General features: G+C 36.7%; 1 protein-coding gene across 1 annotated transcript in view; it reads right to left on the bottom strand.

Annotated features, from left to right (window-relative positions):
- Nucleotides 1–2,502, bottom strand: part of LOC137944239 (exocyst complex component SEC8) — a 72,955-nt gene extending 70,453 nt beyond the window's left edge. The window contains exons 1-3 of the mRNA XM_068789859.1: nt 2,185–2,502; nt 1,907–2,002; nt 117–329 (exon numbers count right to left, since the gene is read on the bottom strand). Coding sequence (XP_068645960.1) covers nt 117–329; nt 1,907–1,957 — 264 coding nt within the window. The 5' untranslated portion in view covers nt 1,958–2,002; nt 2,185–2,502. The remainder of the gene's footprint in view (nt 1–116; nt 330–1,906; nt 2,003–2,184) is intronic.
- Between the last annotated feature and the right edge of the window lie 16,561 nt (nt 2,503–19,063).

The raw sequence follows: 19,063 nt of genomic DNA, 5'->3' as shown, positions 1-19,063 counted from the left end.
TATAAAGTCCCATATACTATTCAAACAGAACATGAGAAAAGAATCGCAAAATCATCAAACAATAATCATTCAGAAGTATCACTAACTCCCTTTTCAAAAAAAAAAGTATCACTAACTTGGGAATAATTTTGTATGGCTTTATTGAAACCACCGTGATATGCATGGACAACTTCATCAACAACTTCTTCAACAATTTCACTTTGCTCTTTCAAGAACTGGACTTCGCCTTCACGATCTCTTGATGTCAATATATGGACAACATGAGGTAAAGAATCAAAACGGGCAGCAGTCCAACTTTCATCGATTCTAAAAAGCTCCTCTTTCAGGAACTACATAAATGAACAAAGGAAAGAACCATATTAAGCATATGAAACAAGAAAACAGGGTATAAATGATTGCCATGTTAAAACATCAGTCTTGTGCTCAAACTATACAGAAAATATAGGAAATTCTAGGCATATTCTCACAGATATAGAGAAAAAGAAAAGCATTCAATTTTTTTAAATTACTCTAATTGATGGATGGCAGAGCGTGTAATTCATTACACACACTTCTTGGTTAATAAATTCTCTTTCTTTCAGCATCTTTATAATAAGGTTTTAAGAGGACACTGGACAGACATGGCCACATCTTCCTATTCCAAGTACGTTTTTGTCTCAGTGGATCCCACTCCAAGCAAGGTGGTTTAAAATGAATTTTGATGATTACTCTAGAGGAAACCCAAGCCCCAAGGGAAGGGGAGGGGTCATCAGGGACCACACGGGTTTAGTCATCCAATTATATTCTATGCCTTTTTGAGCAGTGTAATTATACTAAGCACAGTTTTGTCCTCCTCTGTGGATTGAGAGTTATTTCTCAGATATTTTCATGTCCACCGGTAGTCTAGGGCAATTCTTTTGTGGTTATTAGCTGGTTTCCTTCAGAGAAGAATTGGCCATGATTTACTTCATTTCTGTGATGAAGTTTCTGAAATCTCTGGACCTATTCATATTTCCTGGATGCATAATCCTAGAAATGCAAATTCAATTGTAGATCACTTAGCCCACCACAATGCTTCTTTTTAATTTTGATTGTGGAGGACAAGTTTTTTTTTTTTTTTTTTTCTTTCCTTTAAGTGGCAGGCTTTATGATGTTTTTTTTCTGTATTTTCTTGCCAGCATTTCAAGGCTCCTAATGTATTTATGTATATTCTTTCTCCTATTTAATGCAATCATAACCATCTTCAAAAATAAAAAAATTAATTAATTAATATAGTAGTTAGACTACTTAAGAGCAACTCATTACTTGGACGTCCAAAGGCAAAAAGTTAAGCATTAAGCATCCATAGAAATAACTCAGAGAAAGTGCCAACCACATCTCCCAAAATGTTGAGCCTGAAAACTTGTATTTCTATATATATATAATATATACACTGATTTGTTCAATTAGGATAACAGAAAGTATCTCTAGGGTGCCTCTGAGACCAAATTGTTATGGCCAAGACAACAGAAGGCCATAAAAGTACATACTAAGGTAAACAAACTCAACAACTACAATGAATATCATAAAAGTCGTCATCAAAACCTATCAGCTAAAAAAATATAAATATACGTAAATAAATAAAGATTTCTATAATATACGAACACCTATCTAGCCTCGGCATGATCTACTTTTGCGCTTGATATTGAAAAAGTCGACAGATGCACGATTCATTTTTTAGGTACTTCGATAATACAGGTTACTCGGTAAAACTGAACAGCTTTTACAAGTTGGCAGAAAACCATCACGATAAATTGAAAAAGGCAGCAAAACATACAAGACGAACTCAGTAAATCATAGTGAAGGTTATCCCAATAGTGTTTCCATTATCGATCTGATCTAGTCGAAAGTGAAAGGAGAACAGAGTTGCCTCGGTCATTTTATTTACCGATTTCTCCTCCGAAACGGGCAACCCATCAAACATTCCCCTTCGCGCCATTTTGTGCTACTCAAGTCACGCAGCAAGCATTTTGCTAAGAAAAACCTGAAACAGCGAAACAGTACCAAAAATTAAGTGTACAAGAGGCAAATTTTCTTAAACCCATAAAAAACAACTCCAAAAAATAAAATATATGAATCAATAAAAAAGGAGCTCCAACGACAAATTGTCAGTTTATCACCAAATCGTAAATTTTAATGACAATTCCCCGAGAGATTTCACTTTACCAGCGATCAGCTCCAGATCCTACAGATACAGGAACTCGGGCCTCTCTCGGGCTGCACGAAGGTTTGAAAAAATAAACTCGGTCTAACCAGCTGGAACACAATTTTCAGGCGAAGAAGAGATCAAAGAATGGAAACAAATGACTAAAGAGCAATTTGTATCAGATCTTGAGGGGCCGAGAAGGTGCCTTATTAGAAATTTATGAATTATGATCCGGAGTAGAAATTTCGCAAGGACAGAAAACAAAGATAATTTATATTTTAAGGACTAGGTCGCTAATACAGAAGCTATATAGGCCACCTCCAGCTCCGGGGGCAAAAGGTCTCTCATTTGCTAAAGCGTCGGCCGTCGCACACAAAGGCAAACTGGACTTAGTCTTAAATGCGTACCTCGTGTCAAACGTCACCATCCCCTCCATTAAATCCATCTCAGTTCCCTTAGATCAATCACCAATCTTGTTATAACCAAGTAAATTTGCAATAATATAAATTCAGATTTATCTAGATAAAAATTTGCATTGTACATGTTTGAATGGAGTAAGAGTTGACCAGTTTCAATGTTTTCGCAACTCAATTATAAATTGTAATCCTATCTACTGAGTAAAACTTCATGGTTTTTATGAAATATATAATATAGTAATACCAATTACAAAGTTATTGAAGATAGGAGTTTTCTTTTGGTTGAAGAGCATATATGAAAAAATCTTACATGAATCTTATATAGTCAAATTTAATAAAATGGAAACTTATAAAATCTCAAGAGGGACGGTCCTTAGAAGAGTCTCAATTAAAGGTGTTTTAGTTATGTTAGTCCTCTATTTATGTTCAGTTGATCAATTGTTCTAAAACGTATATTTTAATGTTTAATTTTGGGTGTAACTAGAATAAGGGTAGTTTAATTATAATTAGATTCTATTTGAGGCTCATGTACTCAAATTACATCAAGTCAGTGAAGTTTTTCACTTTTCCAAAAATTCAACATAGTATTAGAGTAGGTTCTATAATTTGACTTCGTTATACCGCAAAGATAATGTGGATCTTTTTCTGATCTATCATCTCTAGTAGTTTAGGTTTGTACTATCTTTTTTTCTTTCTTTCTAGTCCCAACACCCGTTATTTTCATGGCATTCGCACCTCTATATTGAAACTTTTATGTTGAAAATTATACATTGAAGGAAAGATTTTCGAGTTTACTTTCCAACCCAAAAAGAATTTTGGCAATTGGAGTTTTTTACAAAGAGAAATCGATATTTGAAGCAGCAAAGGGTACACTTCAACTTTTGAGTATTTTATACCATAAAAAACAAGACTTTATATGGATGATTATACATCAAAAGAAATATTTATAAGACTATTTTATTACCTACCCAACCAATTTTCAATCTGAGTTTTCGAGAGGGAGATATAGATCTCATAAGAATCAATGGTCAGCCAAAGAGGAAAGAGTACTCAGTTCGGCCAAATTAAAAATTCCGAAATCTATCATATTTTTTCTCTCAAAAAAAGTATATTTAATGATAAAAAAAAGTTATACTTGCATGAAAGGTATTGAAGTCAAGTTTCATAAGAAAAAACTTTTATGTAAATCTTATCGATATTTAAGGAGATATTCTCATTGCAGTCAGCTAGGGTCAAACTACAAAATGAAGCAAATGAAGAGGTCATAAAAAGATTCAATAAGCAAATCAAAAGGTCATAAAAAGATTCAAGAACAAACCTTTTTATGTATCAATTTAAAAATATTTGAGTGTATTTTTTCTTGAAAAATAAATCGTTTGTGATTCTAAGCTATATTTTTGGAGATATCCATATTAGAAGTACCAAAGGTCAGTTTTGTCAAAAATTTCTCTTTTTTTCTTGTTTTCTCTCCTATTATCCCTCCATGCATTGGCGTGAATTGAGTTTCCTTTTCTCTTAAAATCCAAATTTTTTAGTCAAATTTCTCTTTGAATCAGAGAGTTTTGCTTAGACTTAATCACTCTATGATGTGCATATTCCAGATATGCAATATCTTACTTCGATGTTGCTTTCAAGTTTTATATTTTTATTACTTTCAAGTTTTGCGTTTTTGTTACTTGGTTATGTATTTTCTATATATTTAACTCAGAAATATTATGGCCACCCCAAAAAAATTATACGTGTTCAAATTTATTAAGTTCTACTGTTAGGATGGAAGGCGGCTAAGGATGAGGAAATGCAAGTTTTATATGAAAATTAGACATGGACCTTAGCACCTTTTCTGACAAGTATGAAACTCGTGGGTTGTAAATGGGTTTTTCCCATCAAACATAATCTGGATGGGTCCGTTGTTTGCCTTAAGGCCCACCTTGTTGCTAAAGGGTACACTCAATGTTATAGAGTGGATTATGAGGAAACTTTTTCTCTTATTGCCAAGTATTTGGAACCTATCTTAATATCACATGCCACTAACTCTTCATGGCCCCTCTTTCAACTCGATGTAAAATGTTACGATATTTTGGAATGTATATTAGGTATAACTTATGCTTGTTGTATGTTGTATTATGTACATAGCTTAATGGGTTGGGTGGGATTGTGGTGGCCCCATGGGTTGATATGTAATATGTGATAAACCTAAGTATAAATAAGAAAGAAAAGAGAGGGAAGGGGCATTGCATTCCCATCCTCAAACTTTTCGCCTTCTCTCCTCACCGTCGTCCTCGTCGAGAAACGAGAGCGTGAGGCTCTCTGTCAGGGTTGTTCCGTTAGTCCCCGGAGGTCTTGGTGGTTCCGTCCACCATCAATAGAGTTTAGTGGTCTCAATACGTGAGGAGCCACAAGCCTTGTGGCGTGGTGTTTCGTCCCCTTGAAGACCAATGCGTGGACACTAGTCTCGGTTGATTCGTCGGCCCTCATTCTTGAAGAATACCTTAGTTAGCATGGTATCAGAGCTGGGCACCACATTTCACGTTCGAATCCCGCGGAAGCGATAGAGAACGGGAAAGGTGGGTGTCAGAGCTAGGTGGTTCTGTCCACCTGGGTGGTTCCGTCCACCATTGATGAGTTGGGTACTTGACTTTCCACACTTAACAGACCGGTCTGTAGTCTCACTCCACTTCCTCGCTGCCCCCTTCCGATTCCGACATGGCGCTTGCGCCTGCTCGTCTCCCTGCTCCAGCCCCCATCACTTTTCACAGATCTACTCATCCATCTTGCCCTCCTGATAGGTATGGTTTTCCCTCCCCAGTATCACTTGTGGCTACCTTATCCTCTATTTTTATTCCCTCTTGCTACAAACAGGCTATGACACATGAGTGTTGGCAACAGGCAATGCAAACAGAACTGCCAACACTGGAGGAGAATCACACTTGGGACATTGTGACTTGTCCACCTGCTATTCGGTCTCTTGGGAGTAAGTGAGTAATTTCTATCAAGCTGCGTTCAAATGGATCATTGGATAGATACAAAGCCCGCCTTTTGGCCCTGAGAAATAAGCAGGAATATGGGATTGATTTTGAGGACACATTTGCTCCAGTTGCCAAGATGACCATTGTCCGCACTATATTAGCCATTGCAGCTTCCCAGTCCTAGCCACTGCATCAGATGGATGTGAAGAACGTGTTTCTACATGGTGACCTACAGGAAGATGTCTACATGAAGCTCCCCTCGGGTATGACTACTTCATCTCCTGATCATGTTTTCATGGTACGTTGTCCACTATATGGGCTGAAGCAAGCTCCTCGGGCTTAGTTTGAGAAGTTTCGTAGCACACTTATTCTTCACAAGTTTACACAGAGTCAGTATGATTCATCTCTATTTTATTATAAGTCTATTGTCGGCATGGTCCATCTCTTGGTTCATGTGGATGACATCATCATTACTGACACTGACACGGGCCTGATTTCCAAGCTTCAGCAAGTGTCGCATGCCACCTTTCATATGAAGGACCTTGGACACCTCACATACTTCTTAAGGTTGGAGGTACATCACCGTCCCAATGGTATTTTCTTAAACCAACATAAGTATACTCAAGATCTTATTTCTCTAGCTGGATTGGAGGACACATCTTTAGTTGTTACTCCTATGGAGGTCAATGTCAAATACAGGAAAGATGAAGGGACTCTTCTTGATGATCCTATTATCTATCAGTGACTGGTTGGGAGTCTCAAATACTTGACTACTACTTTCCCGGACATTTCCTATGTTGTGCATTAGGTCAGTCAGTTTATGTCATCTTCTCGGCACCTTCATCTTGCGGCGGTTCAGCGAATCATCCGCTATTTGCTCGGCTCTCCTACTCGTGGGTCATTCTTTCCTACAGGCTCCACACTACGACTGGTTGCCTACAATGATGCATTTTGGGCTGGATGCCCAGATACCCATCGATCTACTACAGGTTGGTGTATGTTTTTAGGGATACGCTGATTTCTTGGAAATGTAAGAAACAGGATCAAGTGTCCAAGTCATCCACCGAGGCTGAGTATCGCGCCATGTCTACAGCCTGTTCTAAAGTTATCTGGCTCCACGACCTTCTTACTGAGCTCTAGTTTCCTCAGACCTCCGCTACACCACTTCATGCGGATAATACGAGTGCGATTCAGATTGCAGCCAACCCTCTTTTCCATGAGCGCACCAAGCACATTGAGGTGGACTGTCACTCTATCCGTGACACTTTGGAGCGCCGGGTAATATCTCTTTCGTACATTTCTTCAGATCTTCAAGTGGCCGATATCTTCACCAAAGCATTGTCTCATCCACGACATAATTTTCTAGTTGGCAAATTGTTGCTGGTTGATTCACCAACATCAATTTGAGGGGGGATGTTATGATATTTTGGAATGTATATTAGGTATAACTTATGCTTGTTGTATGTTGTATTATGTACATAGCTTAATGGGCTGGGTGGGATTGTGGTGGGCCCATGGGCTTATATGTAATATGTGATAAACCTGAGTATAAATAAGAAAGAAAAGAGAGGGAAGGGGCATGGCAATCCCGTCCTCAAACGTTTTACCTTCTCTCCTCACCGTCGTCCTCGCCGAGAAACGAGAGCGTGAGGCTCTCTGTCAGGGTTGTTCCGTCCGTCCCCGGAGGTCTTGGTGGTTCCGTCCACCGTCAACGAAGTTTAGTGGTCTCAGAACGTGAGGAGCCGCAAACCTTGTGGCGTGTTGTTTCGTCCCGGAGAAGACCAGTGCCTGGACACTGGTCTCGGCTGATTCGTTGGCCCTCGTTCTTGAAGAATACCTCGATTAACTTAAAAAATATTTTCTTAAAAAGTGATATACATGAGGAAATTTATATGATTCAACCACTTGGTTATGTGGTTTAGGGGGAGTTCGTATGCCGCTTAAAAAAATCTTTATACGGGCTTAAACAAACGCCTCAGGTTTGGTTTGATAAATTTAGCCAAGCATGAGCATGGTTTGGATTTTGTCCATGCTCCACAAAGCATTTGGTATTTATTAAAGATACCTCAAAAGGAAATATATTATTCATTGTGTATGTTGATGATATTGACTTAAATGGAAATGATGTAAATAACATACAAGATGTCAAAAAAATTATATGACATGAATTTAAGACCAAAGATCTTGGATTTCTTAAGTATTTTTCGGATATTGATGTTCATTAATCCAAGTATGGGATAATATTATCTCAAAGGAAGTATATCTTGGACTTTCTTGATGAAACATGAATGATGGGGGTGTCGCCCAAATAACACACCTATGGATGCCAATATTAAATTATGTGCAAGTTCTGGAGAAGATATTGATATTGGTAAATTTCAAAGACTTGTGGAAAAACTTATCTACCATACAGTAACTAGACCACACATATCATATGTCATAAGTGTGTTGAGTCAATACATGCAAAACCACAACTTACCCAATGGCAAGCCTTGGAAAGGATATTACGATATTTAAAAGGAGCTCCGGGAAGAAGATTATTATATAACAAAAAGTGGTCATTTCAACATAGAAGGTTTCTTGGACGCAAATTAGGCTGGATCACCTGATGAAAGGAAGTCCACCTTTGGATATTGCACTCTTGTTTGAGGGAACATGTTTACATGGAGAAGCAAGAAGTAGAATGTGGTTGCGAGATCTAGTACAGAAGCAAAATGCAGAGCTATGACTCACACAGTCAGTCAACTCCTATGGATCAGGTCCCTTCTTACTAAATTGGGATTCTATAAAGGAGATTCTATCAATCTAGCTTGCGATAACCAAGCAGCCATTCATATCGGTTTGAATCCGGTCTTCCATCAAAGGGCAAAATACATTGAGGTGGACTGCCATTTTATACGAGAGAAAATTTCAAGCGGGTACAATCTCTCTCAAACATGTTTCATCCAAGAGCAAGTAGCAGATATTAGTACAAAACCTGTTACATCTAAGATTCTATCTTTTATATGTGGCAAGGTGGGTATTTATTATGTTTTCTCTCCTCCAGCTTGAGGGGGAGTGTTAGAAGATAAGTCCACACGTCCAAGAGGTAGCATCTTGGTAAATAAGAAAACTTCTCATAAAGATGGCATGAAGATGTAATCACATGTCTATTTATGTTTTTTTCTCTTGTAAAGATTGTAGCCCTAAGGGCATTGTAGTCATTGTAACATGCACTCTAAAAACTATAAGTATAGGCTCTTGGTTAAGATATAGGGCATTAAGTCCTCTCCTGTCTTCTCAAATTCGTCTAAACTCTCCTCTCCCTTCTCTTCGTAGCTGAGCTCTAAACCCTCTCTCCTTTCTCTCTTCTTTCCTTCTTTTTATTCTTCCTCTTCTTCTTCTCTCCATCCTTTGCTCGTGATCAATGTGATGGATTCCTAAATTCTAAAAATTATAAAGGCAAGTGAAATCCCAAGGAATCATGGACAACTTAGACGATCTTCTAAAGAAGGAAATTTTCCTTCTATGTCACTCTTGCCAACTATTAATATAAGATCACAATATTTGACTTCTTTCTTTCCTTGAATATGTTAGGGAAAAAATTCCAGAGAAAACTTTAAAACTTTTCTTCTATACTATGTGAACCAGTTTTGTGATTAAATCATTGCTTGATCTTACTTTTTTATCCGTAATTTTTTTAGGTAAGATAATCCAGAGGATAACACAAACAATGGAAGGCCAAAAACATTCCAAAGACCAGCACCTTTTAAAAAAAATATTCTTCCTTTCGGTAATCAGAAAACAACCTTCACTGAGCTCTTTCTAGATAGTAAACATACAAACATCAACATAAACCAGTCTTGAACAAATTTAACCATGCTTTGATCATGATAATCCACTTATACAGTAAAAGGACTAAAAAATATTCATCCAACATATATTTTTCAAGGAGAGAAAATCGAATTTCTATGCTCAAACTAACATTTAACATGTTGTTCAACATCTTCCATGATTTGAATCAAACTGAGCACAAGAAATCTTGCATGAGATGTAACACTTATCTTCAATCTAGATGGGATGAGAAGAATCAACTAGTAAACATCTTTCCAAGATCAAGACATCATCAAAAACATCTCATGAAAGGTAGAGGAAAAAAACTTATCTTTGGTCGTCGAGAATTTGCTTCACCAATAAAACCACATGAAGCCTATAAAATGGTGTTTTTAAGAGAAGAAACCAAACCTTAATTGAAATGGCTAGAGCTTTGCTTCATATATACAACATACCAAATAGGTTTTGGGCCGAAGTTGTAAACACTGGTTATTATATCATTAATTGAGTTAGCATCAGGCCATTTCTCAACAAAACTTCAAATATGAGTTGTACACGAGCACCCTTTCCAACAATACTTACTCTAGAACCTTTGGACGCAAAGTGTTCATATAGAAAGAACCAAACAAAAAATTGAGAAAATTTGAGTCTAGATCTGATATAGGAATTTTTTAGGGTTATTCTACTCATAGCAAAGCATATAGACTTTGTAACATAACATCAATGAGAGTAGTGGAGTCAATTCATGTTGAGTTTGACTAATCTGATTCGCCAAATCCAACTCCAACTCCATTTTATTTTTTTTACGAAGAGGGAAGCCCCTTTGATTCAGTTCATGTTGAGTTTGACTAATCTGATTTGCCAAATCCAACTCCAACTCCATTTTATTTTTTTTACGAAGAGGGAAGCCCCTTTGATTCATCCCCGAGATCTCAACCTCAAGACCCAAAACTTATAGAGAACCCAAATGACCTGAATAACCAAGAAGAACCACCTATGGAGCCAAGGATCTACAAGTTCATGGCTAATTATCCTCTAGAGGAAATCTTTGGTGACCCTCAAGGGAAAATTGTAACTAGGAGATCAACTCATGAGACTATGGAAAATAATGCCTTCGTTTCTCAAATATAGCCCAAAAGCTTTGCCAAGGCCGAAGAAGATCATTTTTGGATTATGACAATGCAAGAAGATATGTATAAATTTGAAAGAAACAAAATTTGTTCTCTTGTACCCAGACTCAAAAATCAACAAGTTATAGGAACAAAATGGGTCTTTGGAAACGAAGCTAAAAAAGACAATCAAGTAGTGAGAAACAAAGCGAGGTTAGTTGCCAAAGGATATAACAAAGAAAAAGGTATTGATTTCGAAGAAACGTATGCACTCGTGGCAAGACAAGAGGCAATTTGAATCCTCCTAACCTATGTTTGTCACATTAAGTTCAAATTTTACCAAATGGATGTAAAAAGTGCATTTTTAAATGGATACTTTCAAGAAGAAATATATGTTGAACAACCCAAAGGTTTTGAAGATTTTAGCGAGCTTGACTATGTATACAAATTACATAGAGCTTTATATGGGTTAAAACAAACTCCTAGAGCGTGGTATAAAAGATTAAGTGAGTTCTTAGAAAAGAAGGGCTACAAGAGAGAAAATATAGATAAGATACTATTCACTAAAAACCATGATCAATATTTGATTATCGTTAAAATTTATGTGAACGATGTCATATTTGGTTCTACAAACCCCTCTCAATGTCAAGAATTTGATAATGTAATGAAGAATGATTTTGAGATGAGTTTAAAGAGTGAACTCACATTCTTCCTTATGACACATTTGTATATCATTCCAAATACACTAAGGGATTGCTTAAGAGATTAAACATTGAAAATCTTAAGTGAATTAGAACACCTATGAGTTCGTCTTTGAAACTTGACTCAGACAACTCCGGTAGGGCCATAGAAAAAAAAATCTACAGAAGCATGATATGATCCCTACTATACCTTTCTGCCAGTAAACAAGATATAATATTCTCGGTATGCCTATGTGCTAGATTTCAATCCAATCCTAGAGAATCTCACTTAGTGAAAGTGAAAAGAATCTTTCGTTATGTACTTGGGACACCCAACTTACGTCTATTGATTTTCAAGACTCCATGGATTAGCTCATGGAGAAAGAATAAGATGACATATTGGGAAAAAATAGGATGAAGAAAGAGGTTATGGACTTGTGTCCTACCCCTCCCTTGAGGCTCAATTAATAAATGAATAAGATTATAATATTACAATTATACCCCTAAAACATAAACTAATTACATCAATGTCATCTTTATGAGATCACTCTTTAGTTACCATTATGCCACCACTGTGTGGGCCTTCTCCTTGGTATGTGGGCTTGAACCCATCTTCTACCTCTCTTAGATGTGTGAGCCTTCCTTGGTCTTGTGGGATTGAGCCTATCTTCTACACACTTGGACGTTTGGGCCATCCTTGGTCGTGAGGGCTTAGGTCCATCTTCTAACACTCTCTCTCAAGTTGGGGGTGAGAAAACATCATAAACGCCTAGCTTGCTGCAAATGGTGTATAAGATCTTTCCTTATAAATTGGCACTCCATCATATCTTCCAATACCCCTCTCAAACTGGTGGTCTCTTTGTTCTTTTTCAAGATACCCAATTGACATAATATAAGAGAGAGTAAAATCATTCTTAGCCATAAGACATCACTCCATACTCCAGTCAAATGGTCATAGTAAATAATATTTTTCACTCAATATCAATTGAGGAAAAGTAGATTGACTGTGGCACATAGAGTCTACCCACTTTCACAGGGTAGCTAAAAAAACACCTCTTGGGTGAATAATAGGCTTGACTAATCTTGGATGTTGTGCACACTCCTATCCTCTGTTGGTAGTGGATCTATAGGCATTGCTCAAAAGTGTAGTAATAAGCTCCTCAGTCATAGTGTCCCAATACAGGGCCCTAACTCTCAAATGGTAGGAGTAAAACTGTCAAATAAGAGGGTAAAAGGTAATCACTAGAAGATAATATTCTGGGGCCACCATATGCTTTCTTCTTCATCAAAATAACCAACACTGACAACAATCGGATTGGAAAGGAAATCAATCAAAAACAGAAATGGAATGGAGGATTTGGGCCTTTGGTGCTTTAAAAATCCATAGGAAAGGGTTCTCGAATGATTAGGAATGAGGAGTTAGCTTAAAAAATTGATTTTAGCTCCTAATATTCTCAACGAATAACCATCATCATTTAGACTTGAAAGATTTTCTTGGCACCTCATTCCAAGGAATGACCTGATATGTGAAGGAGAGCTGGCCGATGAACCTCCACATGGACCTGCCACAAGACGTTCAGGATGTGATACTTTGGTTGTTTGGTTAGACTATCAAAAGTTCATACGAGGTCAACATCAAGGACCTCACAATAGCGCAAAGGGTCATCATGGAGATAGTGACACATGTCCTCAATCCGAGGAAGGGCACTTATTCTCAACTCACGAAGACAGACATATTTTGGATGATGGCTATATTCTGGTAGGTTCAAATAGACTTTGGATACTTCTTGGCGAGTTAGATGGTGGACATCGCTATGAGCACTCGAGAAGACAGCTTACCTTTCACTCAAGAGACAACCGTCTTTCTTTGTTGCTAAGTGGATCTCTCAGATGAGGTATCAGTGGACATTACAAAGAAAATGTCCATCGAAGAGACAAAAGGTAGGAAAATTGGGTTCGCCAAGTGGCGAGGAGAGTGGATCCAGAAGGATCAGATCCAAAAGGAGGTAGCCTCACAACCAATAACATCTGGAGATGAGCTCAGTCCAAAGCCTCTTGCAGATCAGTTTTTATTCACGAAGAGGCAATGCACGGAAGAAGGCAGTTCGTTCTCCATCAACAAGCTCACAACACTCGAGGGACCCATGGATGACGTTTTAGCTACTCAAGTACAAATCCTTGCTACCAAGATTAGTTGAAGGTTGGGCAACTTGCGCTTCAATAGTCAGAGTAGAGGATTGAGAATCTCCTAGAGACTATCCTCAATCACCTTCTGCCTCCAGCTTAGCTATCCTAGGATCTATCCACCATTTTTTTGACTCCCAGTGTACTTTTGAATGCTATTACTTGTATTTATTTGTACTTTGAAGCATTATAATTAGTACTCAATATTGTAAACATTGTACATTACATATGATATGGCCTTGAGCCACCTTTTGTTATTACTTGTGGTATGAATTCTTTAGTTTTTTGAGTATGACAAAAGGGGGAGAAAATTGGGAACTTGGATCTAATGACCATAGGAACACAAAATACTAAAAATTGATGCTTTAAAGGATCTAATTAAACTATGAAAGGATTAAGGGGGAGCATATGCTGAATTTGAACAATTAATTTTATTCCAATCCTTAGGGAAGTACATTTTTTTATTTCTTCCTAGTTAGGTTTTGTGATCATAAAAAAAGGGGAGATTGTTGACCGTAGGTTGACTCCCATGTTGCTTTCCATGATAGCAAAACTTAATTGATCTAAAATTTTGCAAACCTAAGTATTTTATATACTTCAAATTGAAGAGTTAATGCATATCAAGGACTAAAACTTCAAAATAATCGAGCATACTCAACACCTCAAACATCATTGAAGACATCTCTTGATGAAGCACCTACAAGGAAGAAGACAACAAGAAGACTAGAGCTCAAATATAAAAGTCAAATATCCAAACTCTGTCACAATGTAAGAGAGTATTCTAAACTCCCATCTTTTAGTACAATTGTGAAATTGGAGCATTAAGTCATAAATTGCATGTAGACATGTTTAGGAATATCATAAACACCACTTAGAACATGTTAGAGTACTTAGAGAAAAACATTCCCTTCTTTAAAAGTCAACATAGGTTAACTGGCATTGGAATGATCGGTCGGCCTCTGGTAATGATTGATCATCCGGAAGTGTGCATGTCAGAAATATAAAGCATGATTGATCAACAATAGTCAATTGAATGGTCATCTAAAACATGGACACATCATGCAATAAAGCAAGATCAATCATCCTATTTGGATTGATCAATCAATTTTGTCCAGGCAAGCAAGTTTTACATGGAATGATCGATCAACTGATCTGATTGATTGATCAAATAGAATCTTGATAGTAAATGACATAAAGCATGACCAATCATTGGAAATACACTAATCAATCATACTTGTTTTGTACAACCATGGGGAATTCTGATTGATAGATCATCTCCTAATCAATGAGTGATCAACTTAACTTTTTTGGACTAATGATAACATATTAATCGATCAGTCCATCGATCAATAAGTCACTATTTGATAGAAAAGTAGTTGTTATGATCGATTGATCGATCAATCACTTTTCAATGATCGATCAATCAAAGAATTATTTTTTTCAAACGAGCAAATAACGGCTAGTATTAGTTGGGGAAGTTATAAATACCCCACCAAACCCTGTGTTTGGCAAATACTTCAAGCTGTTACTCTCAATGTTGCATATTCGTTCAAAAGTGCTCTAGACTGAAAGAGTAAGCCATATTCTTTGAAATTCCACATTTTTTTCCATCCTATCCTTGCATTTATATAGTCAACCTCTTTGAATCACTTCACATTGTGCTGCTAAAGATGAGGAAGCTTGAATATCTCAAGGAGAAGGATCTCTCCAAGGAAGGGTGTATATTTTCCCTTTCTTTTTAATTTAATTTGTGAAAGGTTCATCTGAAACCTATAGAATCTAGATAGATAGGGCCAACTAGAGCAATAATCCAACAACACTCTCATGGGGAGATTGACATTATAAAAAACGTGTATTGAGCTACATGTGGCTTAAAGAGTGTCATAATCACTATGTGCAATTCTAGCTATTAGACTTTTTTAAATAGTGGAATTTCTTAAGAAATGGCTCTTGGGTAGTGAATACTATTAAGGGAACATCGATAACAATTTTTTTTTTGTCTCATATGATTTGTGCATGTTTTGATTTACATAGAGTTGCCTTTAGGCATGATTTTTTATTACACAAACAACCTGGTTTTAATTTGATATCTCAATTCACCCTCGTCTTGAGAAACCTCCTAGGCCAACATGTTCTAAATACTTGCTATGTTTTGTCATCATATGAAAGGGAAAGATTACCTAATCATGCTCAACTTCTTGGATTCCTGATTTTGATGATAACAAAACTTAGTGCATAACTCAAAAACTCTAGCCACTATAAGACATGAGATAAAACCAAAACTAGATGAATTATCTCAAATTTGAATTATAGATATGGAGCTTTAGATCAAAATAAGTTTCAAATGTTTCAAAAAGTTTCAAAACAAGTTTTTAGAGGTTTTTCAAAATTTTAGAGATTTGGTTAGGACCATTAGAATAATGTTTTATCTTAAGGATAAGTCTAGAACCTATGCATGCATTAATGGACCTGTGTTTCAAGAGGAAGCAAGTCTTTCTTATGGTTGTCCTATAAAGCATCGAATAAAGAGGACATTACCTCCTTCCTATAATCTACAACTATGGGGGTTGTTTTGCTAGCTGTTGGCTCACTAGTGCCGTGGAAAGAAGTGCATCAATGCAATTATAGATGAATATTTTTGAAGAAGAAAGATAAATTAAATGAAGAAGAAAGACATGGGAAGTAGAGCAGATATGTTAGAAGTGGATGGTGGAGTTTGAAGACTGGAATAGATTTAGGGTTAAGAGATTGCGCTTGAATAGGAGTTATGGGTGTCAGGGGTCACGTAGAAATGAGTTTGTTGTCATGATAGTAGAGATGGTTTCATCAAAGTGGGCATGCTTTGAAATGAAATTTTTTTGCACCTGAAAACTTAATGGATGATGCTACTATATTGTAGAAAAATGCAAAGTAATAACTTGAATTTTTTCTTCTCAAACAGGTAAATTAAAAGATAAATCAAGCATCTAAAAATTCATAAAAGTGAATAGTCACAATAAGTTACAAATGGAAGAAGATATTGTGTTTACATATAGAGTGTTTTAGATGGTAGTCAGTTAACTAAGTATCAACAACAAGTCATCTCAAAATTCGAGGGGAAATAAGCTACGAAAGAGCTACTTTTTTTTAAAAATTTTTTTTGAACAATTTAAGAAAAGCGAGGAATACACTGTATTTATTTTTTTAGGTATGCTACTTGTATTAGTTCTCTAATTAAATACATATCTACAAACAATTACCATCTCCAAATTGGTGATTCATCTTATTAACTCATATGAATTATCTATAGATGTTAAACAACTCCAATTTGTACCAGTACATGAAAACCTCTTCCTACTCATGCATTCGATGGAAAACCTCTTCCTACTCATGCATTCGATGGAAACAGGGAGAGAGAGAGAGAGAGAGAGAGAGAGAGAGAGAGAGAGAGAGAGAGAGAGAGAGAGAGAGAGAGAGAGAGAGAGAGAGAGAGAGAGAGAGAACAAAATACTATAATAACCTAGTTTATTTCTTCATATCAACTACCTAGTGAACTCCTTGAACATAACTCATACATTAATCAACTGCTCCAAAGCGATTCTACTCTCATCTGCCAAGCGCTATAATTTCCTTCATACTGATCATAGCTCCATCTCCTTGCGTAAATTATAACTCCAGGATAGTTGGCACCAGTCTCGTAGCTGCAACAGCTGGGCACCTCTTCACCATTATTACTACTTGCCTTTACCATCACCACCGCCGGGATGGTTGTTGACGTAGCCGTTGTACGACCCTCTTGATATCTGATGGTGATTATTGTCCGACGGCTTATACTCTTCTGCGTCCTCTATTTTCAGTTCTTCTTGCAGAGCTTCTCCGTGCAGTTCACTCATCTGCACCCGTCTGCTGTTGGCCCAACGGGTGCTTGCAAGTAGTAACATTATAACTAAAGCCACCCACTTCATCTTCTTCGTGTTATTACCTCTGCAACAGTACGTATCCAGAAACTGGAAGATTGATGCAAACGATGGTTTCTTTGGCAAAGGGAGAGTGAAAGAGGAGCTATTTATATAGGAAGATGCAGGAACTGTAAATCTGATAATGGTTTGAATGAAATTCGTTGTGGGTTGTCCACCAAACTAAGAATCTCTTGAGTGGAATGGTGATTTTTCTCCAGAGATCGTTTGTTTATTAGAAACAAAATGATGAGATTAGAATGTTATGAATCGGATAATAAGTTGCACAAACAGTTGCATTGTGCTTGAAAAGAAAGGCCAAGTCAACTGAATGTGATCTCATGATCACTCACGTTTAGGGGCTCAGATTGCAGTTGTGACTACTGTGAAAAGTTGGAGATGATGGCAGATTAATCACTAGAGAAAAATCATACTTGATGTCTTCAAAAGGATAAGCACTCTGTAAGCCACTTAACAAAGTGCAGCACATGAATGCCACAGTTCTGCAAAGGCCTTAAGAGGAGGAATAAAGCTTCATTTCGCATATACAGAGCAGTGAAAGCCCCAAAGGAAACGGATAAGCTTGAAGAAATGGTCTTCTTTTCACACGTAAATCCAAGCAAGTCAGTCAGGCAGGAGGTGACTAACAACAGTCGAGCTGTATCGTTGAGATTGTTTGCTCATCATGTTCTAAGTTGACCGAAGACCTTCAGATATAATTCAAATTTGAACTCTGGTTCCAAGACATGTTGTTCTCAGCAATGTTATTAGAGTTATCCTAGTCATTGGCCCAAAGAGTTATTAGGAATAACATACTTGAATATCTAATTATGAATTTTTATATACCACTCGCTGATACATGATGAATTTAAATAGATACTAATAGCTGTGTCCTAAGGAATAGGATGAAGAGGAAAATTTGTCACTGAACATAAAACATGATCAATCATAGGAAATTCATTGGTCAATCATATTTGCATTGCACTACTAGAGAAAATTCTGATTGATCGATCATATCTTGACAATGATCAATCAACTTAAAATATCAGACTCAACAGGAAACTATTGATCGATCATACCATCAGTCAATAAGACATATTTTGAAAGAAAAACAACCATTATACTTGATTGATCGATCAATCACTTTATAGCGATCGACCAATCTATTTTGAAAGAAAAACTACCATTAAACTTGATTGATCGATCAATCACTTTATAGCGATCGACCAATCTAAACATTGATTTTTGCAAATGGGCAAAAAAGACTAGTTTTGATTGGGAAACTTATAAATACCCAACCAAACTTCCCATAGAGAAGTTAATGAGCACTTATTGGTATATTCATAAGTTTCCATTCTCAAATACTTGAAAAACTTCTTAAAGTGTTTTTGAGAGAAAGAGAGAATGTATCCTTTGAGAGGTTGAATCTTTGGATCTTTCAAGGAGAAGGTACTCTCCAAGTATAAATGGTGTAAGTGCTTTATCCTTTCTTTGAAATTTCCTTTTGTGAAAGGTTCATCTAGAACCTATTATAATCTAGATAGAAAGGGCCAAACTAAAGTTATAATCTAGCCAATCTCTTGGGGAGATTGATTGTCAAAGCATGTGCTTGAGCTTTATGTAGTTTAAAGAGAGTCAAAATCTCTTTGATGTAAATTTCAACTATTAGAACTAAAATAATTGAATTTTTAAAGCAAGGGATATCGGGCAGTGAATACCTATAGGGGAAAATCGATAACAAAATATCTTGTGTTACCCCTATGGTGTGTGAATGATTATATTTTAAAATTTCAAGA

Source organism: Aristolochia californica, unplaced genomic scaffold (assembly GCF_029961685.1).
Source record: "Aristolochia californica isolate CCGP_79_NKW_82.1479 unplaced genomic scaffold, dmAriCali1.0.hap1 SCAF_11, whole genome shotgun sequence".
Lineage (NCBI taxonomy): Eukaryota > Viridiplantae > Streptophyta > Magnoliopsida > Piperales > Aristolochiaceae > Aristolochia > Aristolochia californica.
Note: the sequence above shows the minus strand (reverse complement) of the source record. Positions and strands in the feature narration are given on the sequence as shown.